Source organism: Falco biarmicus, chromosome 7 (assembly GCF_023638135.1).
Source record: "Falco biarmicus isolate bFalBia1 chromosome 7, bFalBia1.pri, whole genome shotgun sequence".
Lineage (NCBI taxonomy): Eukaryota > Metazoa > Chordata > Aves > Falconiformes > Falconidae > Falco > Falco biarmicus.
The window spans coordinates 16,395,835-16,414,602 of NC_079294.1; the positions used below are offsets into that span (position 1 = coordinate 16,395,835).

The window sequence follows — 18,768 nt, forward strand, 5'->3', positions numbered from 1 at the left end:
CCCAACATACATTTGTTGTGACTTGTTCTGAAGTTTAGAATCTTTATATTCATCCCTGTTAATCCACAGCCTACTTTAAGAATTTCTCCAATTCCCTAACGTAATTTTGAACACTAATCCTTTTCTCCAGCATATCTACAGATGCTCAAAGATCTAAGACACCTTCAAAATTTAGTAAACATGCTGTATTTTTCAAGAAACAAATAGTTTCTCATTACACACTGGATATTATCCAAACTAAAGCAGTTTCATTAAGACCTTGTTAGGTCAGGTAACGATTCATTAATTCCTCACCATTTTGATTAAATTAAGGCATTACTGCTTTTGAAATCACAGAGGCTGTTCTAGTATTTAAAAAGCTAGGTGCACCGCTATAGAGCTACCTTCAGTATAGTTAAGTCTGCTGCCATCCTTCCAGCTTTTGTACTTTAATAGAAATCTATATTCCCAAACTTATATCTGCTTGTTTATCACATGCTCCAGCTTTAGCATTTGTACTACATGTCCTGTAATCACACTATGCAGCTCCAGCACATCTAATAGGTTTCTCTAACAAAAGAGAAGGGAATGACATTTACTGATAATCCAAGTACACGCCTCTATGCCACCTGCCAACGCAGTCAACTAAAGTTCAATTCCCCAAGCAAAAGAAGCAACACCTGTGGCTCCTTACAGGAAACAGTATTTGGTACAGTCAGTACTTCCTAACAACATTCAAATATACTGAAAACTATTAAAATGCACTGGTCTGAATTAAACCAAAATCTGTGCTCTCCACTTGCATATGAGACAGATACCACATTCCCCACTACTTTTCAATATGACATTATTAGCATGCATACTAATTACAATGCTAAGTTACTTTTCCATATTCCCTGTAAAGGCCAGAATCTTAACAGTTACAAATTTACCAATCTTAATGCGCTGTTTGAAAGTCAGTTACCCAAATTCTGAGTCTAAGAAGTTTATACTTTCCTAAAATGAAGATGGAAGTTATTATTTACTTGTCCATTAGGAACAGAATGTTTACTATTTCAAGACTGATGTCATCCAGTTTGTATCTCAGATTAAAAAAAAGCACCTTTCTTACAAATAAGCTTACATCAAAGTGTATTTTGATGAGCACCTTATTTCAAAGAATATAAGTACCTTCCCATTCATCTTTGATGTTATCTCGTACATTCAAATTAATTGTAACATCTGCTCGTACTCGCATGGGCCAGTTTTCACCAATATTGGGCTTTGCCACCTCCACCACTGTGAAAGAGACAATGGGTTGCGCCATCCTGGCCCATCCACCAAAGACCACACCTCCATATTCCGATAACCTAAAAAATAACCCCAAACCAAACACAAACAAAAAAGACAAACAAAAAAAATCCCAAACACAAAAGCTTGTTAGTCATTATCTGATAAGATTCAGTTCTCTTTTTAAACCATGAAACAATTTACCTGAGTCAGCTCTAAGACAAAAGTAGAAGTCTTAAATTTTACATGCTACTGAGGTAGATTCACGTAATCCTTCATTTTGGAACTGAAGCATAACATGAACTGACTTGTTCTTACATTTCAAGAAACAAAAGGTAGCTTATGGTGGCATTATTATAAAAAAACCCAGCACCTCACAGAGAGAAGAAAAAAAGAGAGGATAACAAAAAGCAGCTACTGATTACAACAGGTATCGCACCAAATGATCCTTTGAAATCTAAAGAGGATCAAAATGTAGCAGATGGCAAATCCAAGAATACTCAGTAACGTAACACCTCTCATAAACCAGAGGAGTTGGTGGTAAGTTTCCAGATTTTGTAATGCCAGCCAAGGCTTAGTACTTTTGGAAAACTAACTCATCCATCTTAACACAACAAAGGTTGGTTGTTAGCATCCAACATACTGTCCTAACACATCTACAGGGATATGTATTAACACACACTTGCAAAATGATCCCACAGGATGGCAACACCTTATGGAAGAATTTAGTATAAAACACAGTATCTATGTAATAACTTAAAATATAGTTGTTACTATGTGTTCAGTATATACACAACATCAGTTACTCATTCTTGAATGCACTTTGATTACAACTCAAGGTTAACTGACTGGTTTGCATCACTTAATTAATATTACCATGGTTTCATCCTACTGACACTATCTTCGATGTCCTGTCTGATCTCGTAGGTAGACTCTAAGCGGAAAAGATTGAAGTTCCTCAGCAGGTAGTCATGAAGAGTGAGAAACTGTAGATTCAATTTGGGAAGCGCAAGACAGCCTAAGGGGGTAAGGGTGGAAGGGAAGAGGTATTTGAAGAATAAATAAAAAAGGATGATGAATTAATATATTGGTTCTACAAATTCATACACACGTTATTCTGAAACAGCCATAGTTGTTATCCTGGGACATTTTAAGAACTACTTTTATAAATACATACTACTAAAAAGCACACATTTTTCAGGTTTTCTCTACATAAGTTCACACAAGAGTAAAGTAGTTTTCATCCTTCTGGCAGTAATACAGTGAACTATTGAAAGACTGAATCCTTCCCCGCATTCAGACTGCAACAAAATTGATTTTGTAAAAATCAAATGCAGGGCAAAGTAATGGTACTTTGGGAATACAAGAATTAAGCCAGCATTAAGTAATGATGAAAAAGGCTCATTAACTAATAACATCCATTTGTTATCCAACAATTCCCCAATTCCAATCTTTTATGTTTATTAGAGGCCACGAATATCATTAATGTAGAAAAAAGTTTTAAGCCAAGATACCAAATTTTAACATACAACTTTCCTCAAAAGTTTCTGTTACTCATAATAGGTTTTTAATTTTTTTTGTTTGTTATGAGAATGAAAAACCTGTGAAGACTAGCTCTAACTAAACAAGGAGCATTAAAACCCCTAGACAGGTCCTAAAGCTTGCATAGCTTTAGGGTAGTCTTAGATGCAAATTTTCAATAATAAAAATTCTTGAATGTTACTCATTTAACATTACTAACTAACATCCCAGTTTGACACCTATACTCAAGACCTGTGAAAGCATCAGGCTTTTGTCATTTGCATTATTATCCTTGAAACCTTTCACTGCTATATGTACTACCTATTGGCTTTCAAATGCACTGAGGTACAATGGCATTGAATAGAGGCGGTAGAACACAGTAATTTCTGTTCTGGAAAGCCTCATGGTGATAAAATACTTTTAACGCATCTCCCAACACCAAGTAACAAACCCTGTGCTATAAAGCCAGTTATATGTGCAAAGGGCAGGGCCTGTAGCAACACTTCTTAAGGCTGCACAGCATTTATCAAGACAGATATTGGTCTTCCTTATTTTTTTAAAAAGAATAGAAATAATGCTCATATTTCTTGGGCTGAATTACTCTTAAGTTTTAGACCAAAATAATTTAGCTACTTTAGCTAAGTATACATATATATATATGGAGAGAGAGAGAGAGAGAGAGAGAGAGAGAGAACACCACAAACAAAACCCACGACCACAGAAGCAAAACTGTCTTGCTTGAAATCAGGGCTGGAGAATACATGGGGATTAAAAAGAGAAAGTGTAAACTGAAACTAAGAGAAGCAAAATAGGAAAATATTTGTAACAGTCTGACAGCAACAGAAATGCTTCACAGCACTGCTATCAATACAAAATAATAACAGCAAAAGAGATCACCACAGAAGGAGGAAACCACTAGCAACCACTGTTACTTGCCAAAATTACATTTCACTATTAACAACATTTAATGCTTTATTAAAAGTCACAAAACAGCACAGAAACAGGTGTGATGAGCTGCTTTCTCCACCCTCCCCCCCAAGCCCCAGCAATAATACATATAATGTGATTAATATTTCTGGCCAATAAAACACAAAATAAACACACATTGCATGAACAAGTACTGCAAAGGCTGCCTTTCAATACGGTCTGAATGACATTAAAGCTGCCTTAACTTGTATTTAAGAACCTGAATGTTTCAGAACATACATTAAAAATAAATAAAAAAAAATAATCTTGGTTTATGTATTAATTTCCCAGAAATTACTTTGAGGTTTTTGCTTTGTGGTTTTGCACTTTTTTTGTTTTGGAGTGGCTTTGTCTCATTTTTGTTGTTTTGTTGGGTTTTTTTTTTTAAAGGATAAACCCCATCATCAGACCTATTATTCAGAAGAACCTGAACCAGCTTTTAACTGCCTGCATCATACCCTTCTGGGGCAGATCTCTAGATGGCATTTGTATCAGATGTGTTTGGAAAAAGATGTTTTGCTGCCTATAACCCTGCCTACCTAAAGGCATGAAATTTCAGGAATCTCATTCTTCTCACTAATACTTGTTCACAGAGAATGTATCCTGAAAACCTCATTTATGCTAAGAAGCTGAACTTAAGGCTTATACCTACACGAAAAAAACCCTCTGAATCAAAACTACATGGAGGAAGGTATGGAACACTCCCTGCTCAAACTAGAAACATACTTTATACTAGTCTTCAAAAATGTGTTGTTATTTGGAATTTCCATGTTCCAAATTAAAATTTTCTGATTCCAAATGAAAATTCTCTTGATCCACATTAAAACAGTTTTTTAAAGCTGGTGAACAAAAATATGTGCCGTTTATCGCAAAGCTTAAAATCAAATAACTCCTTGCTTGCAATACCTGCAGTTTGCTACTTTGATCATGAGCACACTGAGCAGTAACACTAGATTCTGAATTTCAGGTGCATACACTACCTTTCAGTGACTAAGCATACACTTCCACCTTGAACTAAAAGAGTAAGATAATTAGTGTTAACTTCCTCCTATCATCAGCCTTTTTCCCCCCTCTTTTTAAAAAAGCTTTCCTCAGCGTACTTAAGAGCAAAGCACAGACAACAGCTTTTCTGCTGCAGGTTGACAACCTGTTTCACCTTACAGTAACTTCCTGTGCGGTACAGCACATCTGTTACCTAGATTACAAGCAAGTAAATTTTTTTGTCTAAACATAGGCCTTTGGATTTTTCTTTAAATCAACTATAAACTTGCTAACAATTTCATCTCAGGGTTCCCGATTTACAACTCAAAAAAAGCTGACCTTACTCTAAGATACATGCAGTACTTAGGCATCTTCCAGTAGGTTCTGAAGACAGAATGAACACAGACATCACAACTGCTTTTTCTGCAGCATTTACTGTCTTGTTCAGCATTTACCAAACTACTAACCATACCTTCTCCAGAATAATATTCAGTTGGTACAATATTTTCATCCCAAATAATCTTCTCTGTGGGATAAAGAGGCATCTGGTTGAGTTGCTGAATTTGAGATATTCGTCGTTCATGACGGGATACCTAAAAGAAAGGATGTATTTTAAACTTCTTTAAGTTAAAAAAGGGACAATAAAGCTCTTTTGAAACATGCACACTAAGGCATAAGACTGCTGGTGGTTACTTGCCATTTTCTCTCTTTTAAGAAGTTTTGATTTTTTTTTTATTTAATTACATATAAATAAATGCACACAGTGACATCAGAAGATGAACAAACATACAGTCCAGCTATTGATCATAGTACTAGAGTCAATCATTTGGCTTCTCAGCAGAGTATGGCACAACAGAAAATATTCAGTCAAGGCTTAGCAGACAGTCAACTTCAAATAAAATTTATTTTGCTTTCCACGGTAAACAGCTAACAAACACTGCTCATTCAGCAAGAGCTAGTCTTAACTTCCTCTTGGGTAGAAAAAAACTCATCCCATATTACAGTATGTCACCTGAATAAGTATCTCTCCATGGCATCCACAAGCATCGTATTACTACCGTCTAAACCTTAGGGAAGTACATGAACAATTTTTAAGAAAAATCAACAGCCACAAAATAAGCCTACAAAAAAGATGTTAAAAACAGCTATGCCATTCTAATACTGATATCAAATTAGAAGCCTACAGTACTACTGTTATACACTTACTATAAAAAACCCCATTATGTGCATCAAACAGTATTTCAAATAGGCTTGAGGAACCAAATAGGTACTGAATATCTAGATCCACTTTAGCAGGTATTTTTGTTTTTAAAGGGGACAAACAGGTTATTACATAAAGATCAAAAATCTTTCCAGAACTCAAAACCATTGCTGAGATTGCTTATTGACCTTTACAATTACAACACATACTAGTTTCTCAGGGGAACTACATTTATAAATAAACCTTTTCAAATAATTAATATGATTTTAAACCTCACCTTACTACGCCTTTCACTGCTATAACACTGCTGTGGTTCACAAGCGGTTCAGCAAAAGGTAATAAAATGGCTACTTTACTACAGTGTAGTTACTAAATTTATCTACGTCTTCAGTTTGCAAAAGAAGAAATACAAGCAATATTAATTATGTTTTTACCAACAACTCCAGCAGAAACTCCTTGTCATAGCTCGAGTCTTCCCCCTCAGCAAGGGGCGGCAGTAGGCAGAGGTATGACGCCACCCGGTGGAGAATATTTGAGCTGCACAGCGGAAGGCAGAACAGAAGCTTGTGACACACTGAAACTGAAGAGCACTTACCACAGCTTAGGTTTTTTTCTTAAGAAGCGAATTGCAACTATGAATTTAATCAGCGACCAAACAACTGTAGATCAGGATTTTAATTGAAGTTTGAGATACGTTATTTTTTGCATTGTTACAAAGCGCTCTAGAGCACTTCATGGGCGAAGCCCGTTCAGCCGCAAGTGTAGCCTAACCACTCACCTGCAATAAACAGAGCAAGGTGTGAGTGATTTTTATAGTTTCAAGACATGTAGCTTAAAACAGAATCAAACAACAGAGCACACACTGCCTCTGTCACAATACAGACTGTTATCCTTCTAATCACAGCATTTACAATACAGTACAGTTAACACTGGGGTATACTTCTAAGATTTCTATTGTAGTTTTTGTACAGAACGGAGGGAAAAAAAGCTAAATTTAAAAAGTTAGTAATTAACTTAGAGTAGTTAACCACTGCTACAATTACTTTAAGCAGCTAGTTATTTCCTAGAAAATTAGTACTTTTTCACATTCATTAGAAAAAAGATGAACAAAAATGTTTGATCTCATACTGGAATTCTAGTACTCTACCACTAGTGGACAAACGCTCCCTGTCTCACTATTTCAGCAGACCTAAAGGCACCATGACGAGGCAGAAAGACCTGAGAAGTCACATGAGAAGTCAGAAAGAAAAAAGGCTACAAATTTGTTATACTAAAGCAGACTGAGAACAAAGAATTTTGATTTCATGTTAAATTTCATTGTGATCACTTACCTAAGGGGTCCAAATAACTTCACCAGAGAATCACGAGTATCTACTGCAGCTACATTTGACAGTGCAAAGTCATATAACTCTGGGAAATGTGCAAATGCTGCTCTCTACAAAAGACCAATTCCCCAAAACTGAATGTAAGTATACTAATGAAACAACTTAATAACAACATAAATAGTTATAAAAAAGCACAGCTTCTTCTGATTCATAACATGTAGCACCCTGTGGACACTACTAGGACAGAAATAAAAACCAGGTGAAATCTGTTTTTCTTAGTTAGCACCATCTTTACTCCTGTGCTTCCACACAGTGTCTTTTCTATACACTCTCCTATCAGCACCTGTTCCATCATTATAATGAAACAGAGGCAGACAGGTAGCCATGTAGGCAACTAAAAAAAACAAGGCACAAGTTTAATTTCACCATGCTTCCTTGTGGTTTTTTGGGTTTTTTTTTTTTTGTTAAAACTGATGGGGAAAATTCTGAAAAGTGTAACCATCTTTATATGACTACAAATAATGTGAATTTTTATTTCATCTCTTATGTACAAGGGACCACTACTGCTACCATATGTGTGCTGATCTTGAAGAAATGGTGCCACCTACTGTGTAATTGTAAATTCATTTCCTACAGCACTTAATTTTCCCTTCTGAACAGATTTAATGGGAGCAGTTCATCTCAATAATATCAAATCAAAAGTGGTCGTGTTTTGCTTGAGCACATTATTTAGTCACATAACACCAAAGTGTCTTTGACATGGTATAGGAAACTCAAGTTAAAACTATTTTGTAACACACGAGGAAAAGTAAGGGGTTTGCTTTGGGAAATAACTTACTGCCTGTTCCAGATGCAATTTAGACTAAAACAACAAAACCAAATCCTTTCCCTCCCATAAGCCCTTAATCACCTGCCTACCTGTAGCGAAGTAATTCTGTCATAGTGAATTGTTGTCATCTCATTCTCTGTCAAAGCATTTCCAGTCTGATCATTGATTTCAAAGCCAGTGTAGAATTTAAGCATATCTAAAAGCTGCGACATCATCATCCATATAAATTAGTGGATTAACAGTTAAGAGACACCCCACCACAAACAAAAACACAATTCAAGAGGAAAAACCTGGGCACCATGCGCAAACAACAGCTCCTCAAAATTTTAGAAGAAATGGACTAAGGAGTGGTATCTGAATTTCATACTTGGCTGATGCATAAAATTTTGCAAGCCACAGAAATTACAGCACTGCCCACAACCAACCTAGTTTCTTTTACATACTGGGACTTGAAACTGAAACTAATTGCACTAAGGTGATCTAGCCAGAGGTTCACTGAGACACTGAACCCAGCTTACAGCTTGCTGTTATCAAAAGGGAGAGGTCTTGCTCCCTCCTGCCCTCTCTGATGCCCGCTCTGGAATTCATCCTACATTTCAATGAGATCATATAGCTCAGAAGAAGAAAATTATTCAGATATGCTGCTGGCTTTGTGTTCCATCAATAACGACCCTCAGAGAAACTGAACAAATGCCAGAGATGAAGGACAGCAAGCAGCAGGAAAAGCAACTGCAATGCAGGGAAGGGGACAGATCTCCAGATCCTGCCATAAAAAGCAATACTGTCTATGACTGAGTAAACAGAAGGACAACAGTGAAAAACTGCTGCACTGTAGAACAGTCTGAGGTCAAAGAGCGCTGAAGAATGCATTGGTGACAACTGCTACATGAGGGGTAAAGCATGCAGAAGCTGCACTGTTTTCTAGAATGTCCTTTTAAGAACTGTTCAAAACGAGGACAAGAAATGTAAGAGCAAGCAACACACATAGGTACAGGTAAGAAATACTGCCTGAAGGATTTAAAAAACCATGTAGTTTGCATCCAACAGAAAAGCCTGTCTTAATAAAGAAATATAAACCAAAACAAGTGCAGTATTCAGAGCTGCGTAAGAATGAAAAAGTTATTTTCAGCATCTTTTTATCTCACCTGGCAGAACAGATGACCCTCCTTTTCTCTTTTAGCAAGACTGGACAGGTAACAGTGCACAACAAGATGGGAATCATCCAACACTGTATTAAACCATCGCCGTGTGGGAAGCAAAGCCTGTGGTAAACAACCTCACATTAATATAAGCAATTCTTCAAAATGTGAGAAATGGTTTCTCATAGTTTTCCATTTCAAGGCATATCAAGATAGAACGCTGCAGTTATTTACATATCTAATACCCCAACAGAGGTTCTCATATTAAAGCAGCATTTATGTAAGCCAAGACACCGGTTTTATGCAGGCAAGCTGTTATGAACACAGACTTTTATATGACTGATGAGCACAGCATAAACTTGCCATTACTGAGACTGCATCCTGCCAGTAATAAAAGTAAATTAAATAAAGCAATTGTTGTACTATTGTCTACATAATGACTATGTGCTACCAAAGATATGTTAAGCGTCTTCAACATTGTTTTAAATGTTTGGTTTCCATACTCATTAATTTCATGCTTGTCTTTCTCAAGACTACAAACTGTACTTCTTCTAAATATGGTATGGTCTCTACTATTCTTTGTAAGATATTCAAATTAGGTCTAAGAATTTTTCAAATTTTAATTAAAAACCTATAAAAGCTCTTTGTAAACAAAACGGAGAACATTTCTTCTCAACGTAAATAGCTTAAGTTGCTATACGTAGCAACTGTTCAACAGCATACAGTAGTACACCTCAAGAACTCAAGAGAAAAATGAGTTGTTCTCAATGGAATCTACAGACTGAATTTAGCCAAAAAGCATCAACATGGTGTTTAGAACTAAGATAAAGAAAATAATCTCTAGTAGAAAATGTTAATTGCCCTGCACAGTAACTATAAACACCAAACTCGGGAAACCCTAAGAACTTTCCATGGGCTCATTCCTTTCAAATTATCAAATCACCAGGTTTTGATGGCAGTCTATATACCGTAATATGATGAAACAGTAATATTCTGAAAAAGACCTCAACATAAGTAAAAGCACCCATTAACACAGTACATGCTACCAAGGCAGAAACACTTGGAATTACAGCTCGTTGACATGTTCCCGTCACTTAAACACACTTCAAACTGTCTGAATTCTAACCTTCCTGTAGTACCTGGTGAAAACCGACATTGTGTCCTGCCTCTAAGCATTTTGCCTAACAGCCAGACTTCAGTTTAAGTTCAAATACGTATTTTCTTTTATGAGAGTATCCCTAAGACACATCCCTAAGACAACCACCTCTAACTTAAAGAATTCATTCAATTGCTCCCAAGTGCACAGGCTACTTAAGTGATTTAGCAGAGGACAGTCTGTATCAGTTAAAGATCAAGACGTTTTAAAGTTCCCTAGGCTTACTGTTTCAGAACACTGTCTTATTTCAGAATGTCTTCTAAATGAAGTTATTTTAAAGAAATTGCTACTCACATGAGAAATTGTAAATTAATGTCTTTTATTTTTAATTCTGGTACTGTGAAGCTTAAAATTGTCCCGCTTTCTCAGTATCTGCTGAAAAATACTGGAAAATCTCACTCTGCCTCCTATTATTCTGTAACAAACCTAGATCATCAAAACTGTTACTTCTAAGTAATGAATTCTAGTAAAATAACAATAGTTTGCATTTCAGAACTGCTGACGCTTTCTAGGACTATATCCCACAACACAAAAGATACTTTATGTGACCTATGATGCATTGGGAAGGGCACTTCTGGGTTATTCCTAGCAGATTAAAGTGTCACACATTTTCATCAATTGCCAGAATTATCACCACTACTCCAATTAACAAAGTCTTCTTTGGTGAGCAATTTAGGATGCTAGCTTTCTCTAACGGTTCATCTGGTTTATAAACATTACTGGTCAGTTCCCAATGTGGAGGCACTGCTACAAAAGCAACCATATGCACAACTGCGACATAACGACCTGCTAATTGGAGTAAGGCTGTAATAATGACTTTATGCATTTAAAATCTAGATAAGTACACCTGGAAACAGGTTGAAGCAATTTAAAAACTTACCTCAAGATCTAACATGAGTTCAATGAATCTCTCACAATAATGAACTTTGTCCATAGAAATTGGACCTAGACAGAAAAAAAAGTAATTTTTTTGTGATTGATCCACACCACAGTATGTTCGTACTTGACCTATTCTTTCAAAATCTAGCAAGTGCTACTAATATACCACTATTAGCTTTTAACAAGATTGAAAAGTTAACTAGCACATTATTCTCTTTCTGAAACAATCTTCTTCCATTGCAAACCAGAAAAATTTTGGTTATAAGAATGTAACGGAACCAGAGGTTCAGGAGTGATTACTATCCACCCTGAAAGAAACCCAAGCAACGCGAGATATAAAAATGCAGAAAGATACCAAATGGCCTGTTAAGTGTCTTAAGAACGTCTAACTCCGGGTACTCAAAAATACCTGTTTAAAAGCTGCAATCAAGGTGTGTGCAAAAGGCCTTAACAATATCCAAAGGTACTCAGTGGTGACTACTAAGAAGCCTTCAGAATCATGTCAAAACACATACCAAGTCTGCTTTAATGAATATCTGTTGCCTAAAGCCTCTAAAGAACTGTTAACGTAAATATTCTTTAAAAGGTCTTGCGTTAACTGAGAAAACAGAGGGAATAGGTACCCTTTCTGAGGAAGACACAATACACAGAATTTCCCCTTACAGCTCACTTAAGAGCTGAAGTTTGCTAAGAGTTTAAGAGCAAAAGCAGAACTCCAGAAAGTGATTTCACCTAAACTGTGCTGTGCTTAGAGCATAATAAGCCTTTTTTGTCAAAAGGCTAACACTTCCCTGTATAAACACTTTTCCATTCTAAATCAGGCAAGCATGTAATTTTGCTTGTCACGATGACTTCTAAATCAAAAACAGTCAAATCTCACAGAATTTCAATTCACTTAGGCTTTTGTTCTTACCACAAATCAACAGTACTAACAGAATAGAGCCTTACAATATGCATTTATACCACCTGTTTAACAAGGCATCAGAGTATGTGTGAAATGCTTTAATGCTGTTAAGAAGGCTGTAAGCACACAATAAATATCAGTACCCAGAGGTATATTTTTTTTTATTAAGTCCATGCTGAACAGAAAGAGAAGTTTAAAGTAGCTTTCTGCTATTTTATTTTTAAAGCATATACAAATTTGAGTACTAATTTTACAATGAAATCCATGCAGGCAGACATGGATTTCACTAAAAGCCATCCAGATAGGATACCAACCTGAGGTTGGAGACCTTAAGAGGTTGTTGCTTCAGCAACAAGGAAGAATTTTAGACAGACTACCAGATAACAAAGTAACATAAGAACCACAGTTACCTGAGACAGGTATTGATTTTAGCACAGAAATGAATTTCTGAATGAGCTGCGAAAGAAATCTTCTCTCCTGATATGCTCTAAAATAATATGACAAAAAATTAATATTCCTTAAATGCAAACTAGAAGTAAACTATTTCTTTCAGTAATACAAATTTAGCTCCTTTAAATTTTATATAATGGTAGCAGGTTGCTTTGAAAGACACCTAAACTGTTTAGATAATAAATTTTCTTTCTGCATTCAGGCAGACAGATTAGCAGAGACTACATTTTTAACGCAGAACTGAGTAGCAATCCATGCTTCTATTGAGTCAAAGAGGAGATGTATGTCACCACCTACACCTTACCACACTGCAACACAAAGTACTGGAACATTTAACTTTGGTGAGATATACACAAATTTATTCAAATTCTTGTGTAAGCCGTTTGCTTAAGAGCTAAACATGAAAAAACACAAGTAACTACATGAATACTCTCTTATGCCTTTCATTGTATGGCTTTAAGATTTGGTATCACAAATTCACCGATCAAAATAAATACTAAGTTCTATAACAGAATTTTGCATAAAGACTGCTGGAAAACAAAATAGTTTCCAGGAGACCACATATGATCTACTCTTACTGGCCATCTTTTTTTAAAAAAAAACTTTTTTTTTAGTTGAAATAATTTATTTTAGCTGAAACATAATAAAAGTATGTATTAAGGGCTTTGGACTTAACAGGAAAAAAAGGTTTCTGTAACATACTGCATTCTTGCCTCCTCATCCATTTTCTCATCATTTTTCTTAATTAGATTCCAGAATTTTCTTAGTTTTGGTGTCTTTTTCAGTTCTTGTTCCAGTCGTTTCTGAAATATTAAAATGTTACTCAGTCACCAAGGAACCTTGTTTTCACAAGAGATTAAAAATACAATCCAGTCTTCTCATTAAAACAGAAAAAAAAAATATAACAAGCAAATAAATAGCTGTCCCAGATTTATCTCAGGAAGTACCACTATAAAACAAGACAGTAATACTGCTAGAGAGTCCAGCCATTGCTAGATGTCAGCTCCACTCCCTAGTCCCTGTGATCTCTTGGCCTTATCTACAATATAGCTTAAAGAAGCTACAAGCAACAGAACTTAGTGTTATGAAAAATTACATAATTAATTAGTAATTATAACTACATGGAAATTAGCAACAAATAAGAAAGAGAATTTTACCAAGCACACAAAAATATAATTCCACAGCAATGCAGGCAGCTTTAAATACTAGACTTCCATGATGGTATTCCCTAAGAATTCACTTTATAGGACTTCGATAATGCCTAGAAGATTGCTTTGCCAGTTTACAGGGTTATGCTTACAGGTTGTAGAGCCATCCACATCGGCAAGGAAATGAGCTGCTGCACCTGACCTCTGATCAAATCCACTTCCTGTTAGAAAGTTACAGACAGAAACCATGTTTTTAGAATTCTTATGTTTTCTGATGCACCTATAATACAAAAATACATCAATGTACATTACCATCTCACAAAAATATTCCACAATTGCCTAACAGGAAACTGCATAATAGCCCTACCCAGTAACACTTAAAAACTGTTGACGACTTTGGCATTTTATGTTCTTTTCACAGATTTTCAGTTCTTAGTAATACTTCAGCAGCAGCCACAGTCAGGTAAGTATTTTTAGCATAGAAGTTGACGAGAACTGATGTTCCTTCTTCAGTGATTTCTTATTCTTGACCTGAGCTTTCTTACTGTGCTTTCTCTATGTTTTTACTCTATTCTTTCTCTCCCAAAGCTCTTCATTTATCTAGTTTCTCCCACTTCATCTACACTCTTCCCATTATCTGAAATAACTGAATTTTCCCTATAATTTATGTAACGTCAACTGTTGTTTCAAATGTTCCCTCTCCAACTCTGCCTGTGATCTGGACCCACAAAGTCTTTCTTTTTTTCCTAAACTACTGAAAAACTTCCATCGTCATTTTAAATATGTCTTTATGGACAAATACTGAACCCTCAGCTTTCTGAAACCTTACACTTCAGTGCTCCTTACTTACAACACTACTGCGACTACCCTGTTCTGTGTATCATAAAGGGCAGCTTCTAACAGCAATATGCTTTCACAGGCACTTTTTTACTGGCTTCCATAAATGTTGTATGAGAAATGCCTTCTTTAAGTAGGATTCCATATAATCACCACCAAACCCTCCTTTAAGATTAAGATCCATTTTACCATGGCCACTACAGAAAAATACAGCCTCAAACTATACGCCTAAAGTTCAGGATGATTACTGGCTCCAGTAATCCTTCCTAATTCCAAAATCAAATACTAGACTTTCTAAATTGTTTTGTCTGAGACACATGATTTTCTTCTTTATTTGTGCAAACCTTGATACATCCTGCGCGCAATGTAAGTAAAGAAAAAGCCCAGTAGCAAGAGAGGTAACAGACTACTGTTTCATACAACAGATAATTGTAAATTATTCTCCATACTCATTAGTTGGGATCTATAACTGTGTTTTAACTGTAGATTGGGAACACAACTTGGTCAAATGCTTTGTTAAAACTAATGCAGAAGTGCAGATAGAAATACTATCTAAACCAGGTTTTAAAAGCAAAAAAAATTACTGTCTTTCTCAATAGTTAATGGAAATCATTTTGTGCAATTTCACAAACTAAAAAGAGCATAGCAGTTATGTCATCTGATTTAAGTGTAAAGTGCCTTTAAAAATATAAATACATATTATTTTTAAGCACCATTTAAAATCAAGTCAAAATACATGCCTTTAAACTGCAGTAAGTGCCAGCCCTCCAATTTCAAGTCTTTTCTATGACCTTGTGTTAGAAAACAGCAAACATGATGACAGAGATAAAGCAATAACGAAAAAGAGGTAAAAGCCCTCCACAGTACCATCTTTTCCTTAAACGGGAATTTTGCTTCATCTGTCTCTTAAACTGCTCAAACTAAATTGCTATTAACACAGAACAGCATAAACACACTGGAAGTATTAGTTACTTTTAACATACCAAACTATTGAAGCAGTGATCAAGGAAAAGTAGCAGGACTGTCTGTTCATGCAGAGAGTATTCACTGTCACTTTCAACCAGTGATGCTTCCAGTATGCATTTGAAAAAGAAGGGAAAATATTCTGGCTTTTTTTTGAACGTCTACAAAGAGAAGAGGAAGTTGATTTTGAGTCAGGTCAATACAAACCATTTCAATCTTCATTCACGTAACACAGTTTAAGTTCTCTAAATCCACTTAAATCTATAGAAGGAAGGATTAGTTTTTCTCTTTTTCATTTATTCTGACCAAGCAGCACAAGAACAGACTTAACAATATCCTCACACTGTGGGAATGCTTTTAGTGGGACTACTGTCTTCTGCATAGTCTAACACAAGTGACGCATAAGACAAACTCAACAAGAAGCACAACTGGAGTAGATTGTGTTGTGGGAATCACAGAATCATTTAGGTTGGAAAAGACTTCTGAGATCGTCGAGTCCAAAATGTTCAACTGGCGATCGCACAGAATTATCATACAATGACACTGGTTAGAAGAGAATTGGTAGATTTTGGCCAAAACTATGGCAGCTGTTTAGTGATCTATAAAAAAGCAAGGAGGTAAAACCCACCAGAGATTAATCACAGTTGCGGAACCCCAATTCAGCTACTTCAGCAGGAAACAGGATATCATTGAGACAAAATGGTGTCTTTACAAGGGCAGCCATGTACTAAACAACAAATTTAATTAAGCTGCTTGGAATGTAACAGACACGTGTCACTTTGCATCTAGTACATATGCTAGAATAAAGACAGACACAGACATCATATGAGCAAGTTACTAATCCTTTGGCTTTGCCAGCACCAAAGTAATAACACTACGATCAGAGTAACTGCACTTCTGAAATAATGCTTGCATAGCTCTTGTTGTTGAGATGGCCTGTGAGGACTGGACCGTTTGCAGGAACACTTAAATAATTTCTAAACCTATTATTACAAAAAACAGTACACAGAAAAGTAGAATAAAAGATTATCTTACTATAAAATTTCATGCAAAAAAGCTACAAAAGCATATCCACAGGTTTTAAGCAAGATGCTACTGGATAGTATGTTAGACTTCTAGCGGTGCCTTCTTATATCCACTGATACAAAAATCCTTTTTTCTTTCAATATCAGAGCAAGAATTCTCTCCAAATGCCTGACTTCTGTCAGGTGCCAAAAAAGCAAATGATGATGATGATGATGTAAAGGCATCACACAGCAGAACAAAGGACTCATGCACTAGAAGGAATCGGGTGATTTTCACCAGTCCATTGCTTCCTCCAAAAAGAATACACACTTCACCACATGAGACATTCCAGCTGAGGTACCATTTACTTTTAACACTACAAGCTTTGCTACTTTCTGTCAGTATAAGTGAGCATACCACAAAAGCTGCAACTTGCAGATCAAAGTCTATTCTAGCTGTAATTGAAATTGGTTACCTCCCACGCAGGGACATTCTCTCTGAACTTCTCATTCACCATACAGCAGATTGACATTAAATATGCCTTACTGGACACCTCTGGAGAATAATTCATCCATAGGTAATTTTCAAGGTACTGGCTGTGAAGAGACAAAGAATATTTCATTAGATGCTGCCACCCACACAATCTGTCACTCATTTAAGAGCGCAGTTATTCACAGGGGTTTTTTCCTCCTTCTCCTTAAAGCCATCTTTTATAGTTTGTGAGTAGTTCCTGAAGTTACCTCTCATCTAGGTCGCTGCAGCAAAACTTTAGTTAGAGTCAGTAACTGCTACAAGAGACAGAGGAGTTTCTTACCGGGAAGACATACTCACCAGGTTTTCAAGTGTAACAAGTAGCCACAGCCAAGTACAAAATCATAACATGAATTCATACTGATTTTCCAAAAGGAGAACAAAATAGAAAAAACTACCCTTGTATAAAGAATGCCACATGCAGCATTTCCTAGCATAAGACACAAAGGACAACTACTGCACAACAGTATTTGTATAATTAAATACTCTTTCTTGTAAAAAATTAGGTATCATCTAGAAAGATTTTGTGCTTCTTATCATATAAAGGTAATAAACATAGCACATCACTGTATGACTAAAGTATTATCAGAGTGATTGTTTTCAAGGTGAAAAAAAATTACCGGACACTGGAAAATAGCAGCTTTCCAGCAATGAGCATTTCTTCTTCATGAATATGGCACACTTCTCATAGAATAAATTCTTAAAAATAGATCTTAGAGACGACAGACTATTTGAACAAACAACTGTCTCCCTCCTTTAACTTCTTCTTGAAGTTACGCAAGATAGTTACTCCCGAGGAGGCAATCCCTAAATCCATCATTCTCAACAGCACACTTTCACCTTGTTCCTGATGTCTTACAGTAAGTTACTTCAATAGTTTCACATAAGACAAGTACCAGAGATGGTGGTGAAAAAAGGCAGTGAGAGTTGTATGTAACCAGAAGCAAAAGGCTAGCTAATGGTCAGACAGGGATTTATACCTTCTGGGAGCTCAGCCACAATGTGCAGCTTCAGATGGAGCTGAGACACATAAACAGGCATATACAAGATAAAATACATACTGCTTCCCAAGAGCCTGGATCTGCCAACAGGAGTGGGGAACCCCTCCCCAAAAATCCACAGAGCTCCACACATCATTTCACCCCAGAATTCCAATAAACTTACATTTTAGTAAAAATACTATTATGCCTCCAAGTGAGGATAAACATGAAGGACAGGAAAATACCACGTGTGTGAAGACAGGATAGCTTAATGGACAGATCAGGGGTGGGGAGAAAATCACTTACAGGACAAATGGCAGTAGATGGGGCTATAGACCAGTAAAGTACTGAAGTTACATTACAGGCTGGTAATATTAAGAACGCTCACAAAAACAATAAACACCTCTAACTCCCATGGTATTGCTGGCATACAAATTCTAAAAGTCTTGCTACCAGCATGCCATTTGTTAGTCTCAAACCATAGTTTGTTTTTTCTTCTGCCTTTTCTAATAAAGAAGCAGGAAACAGAGGAAAGTTTGTTCTACATGGTACTACTCACATATTTCAGCCTTTTGAAATAAAGAATCTATCTCAACCAAAAGCCATTTCATTCTATCTGCTTACAAGACTTGAGAGATAAAACAGAGACAAACAGAACATTAAATAATGTGGTTTTAAACATGTAAATATTGCAAATATTTATTT

The 18,768-nt window shown here is 36.1% G+C and overlaps 1 protein-coding gene across 1 annotated transcript in view; it reads right to left on the minus strand.

The window, feature by feature from the left end:
• Positions 1-18,768, minus strand: part of AQR (aquarius intron-binding spliceosomal factor) — a 55,782-nt gene that overhangs the window by 33,197 nt on the left and 3,817 nt on the right. Inside the window, exons 5-17 of the mRNA XM_056345138.1 lie at positions 17,028-17,148; positions 15,568-15,708; positions 13,900-13,968; positions 13,302-13,402; positions 12,560-12,636; positions 11,247-11,311; positions 9,217-9,333; positions 8,161-8,274; positions 7,249-7,352; positions 6,352-6,454; positions 5,189-5,309; positions 2,125-2,266; positions 1,150-1,328 (exon numbers count right to left, since the gene is read on the minus strand). Of these exons, the coding sequence (XP_056201113.1) occupies positions 1,150-1,328; positions 2,125-2,266; positions 5,189-5,309; positions 6,352-6,454; positions 7,249-7,352; positions 8,161-8,274; positions 9,217-9,333; positions 11,247-11,311; positions 12,560-12,636; positions 13,302-13,402; positions 13,900-13,968; positions 15,568-15,708; positions 17,028-17,148 (1,454 nt within the window). The remainder of the gene's footprint in view (positions 1-1,149; positions 1,329-2,124; positions 2,267-5,188; positions 5,310-6,351; positions 6,455-7,248; positions 7,353-8,160; positions 8,275-9,216; positions 9,334-11,246; positions 11,312-12,559; positions 12,637-13,301; positions 13,403-13,899; positions 13,969-15,567; positions 15,709-17,027; positions 17,149-18,768) is intronic.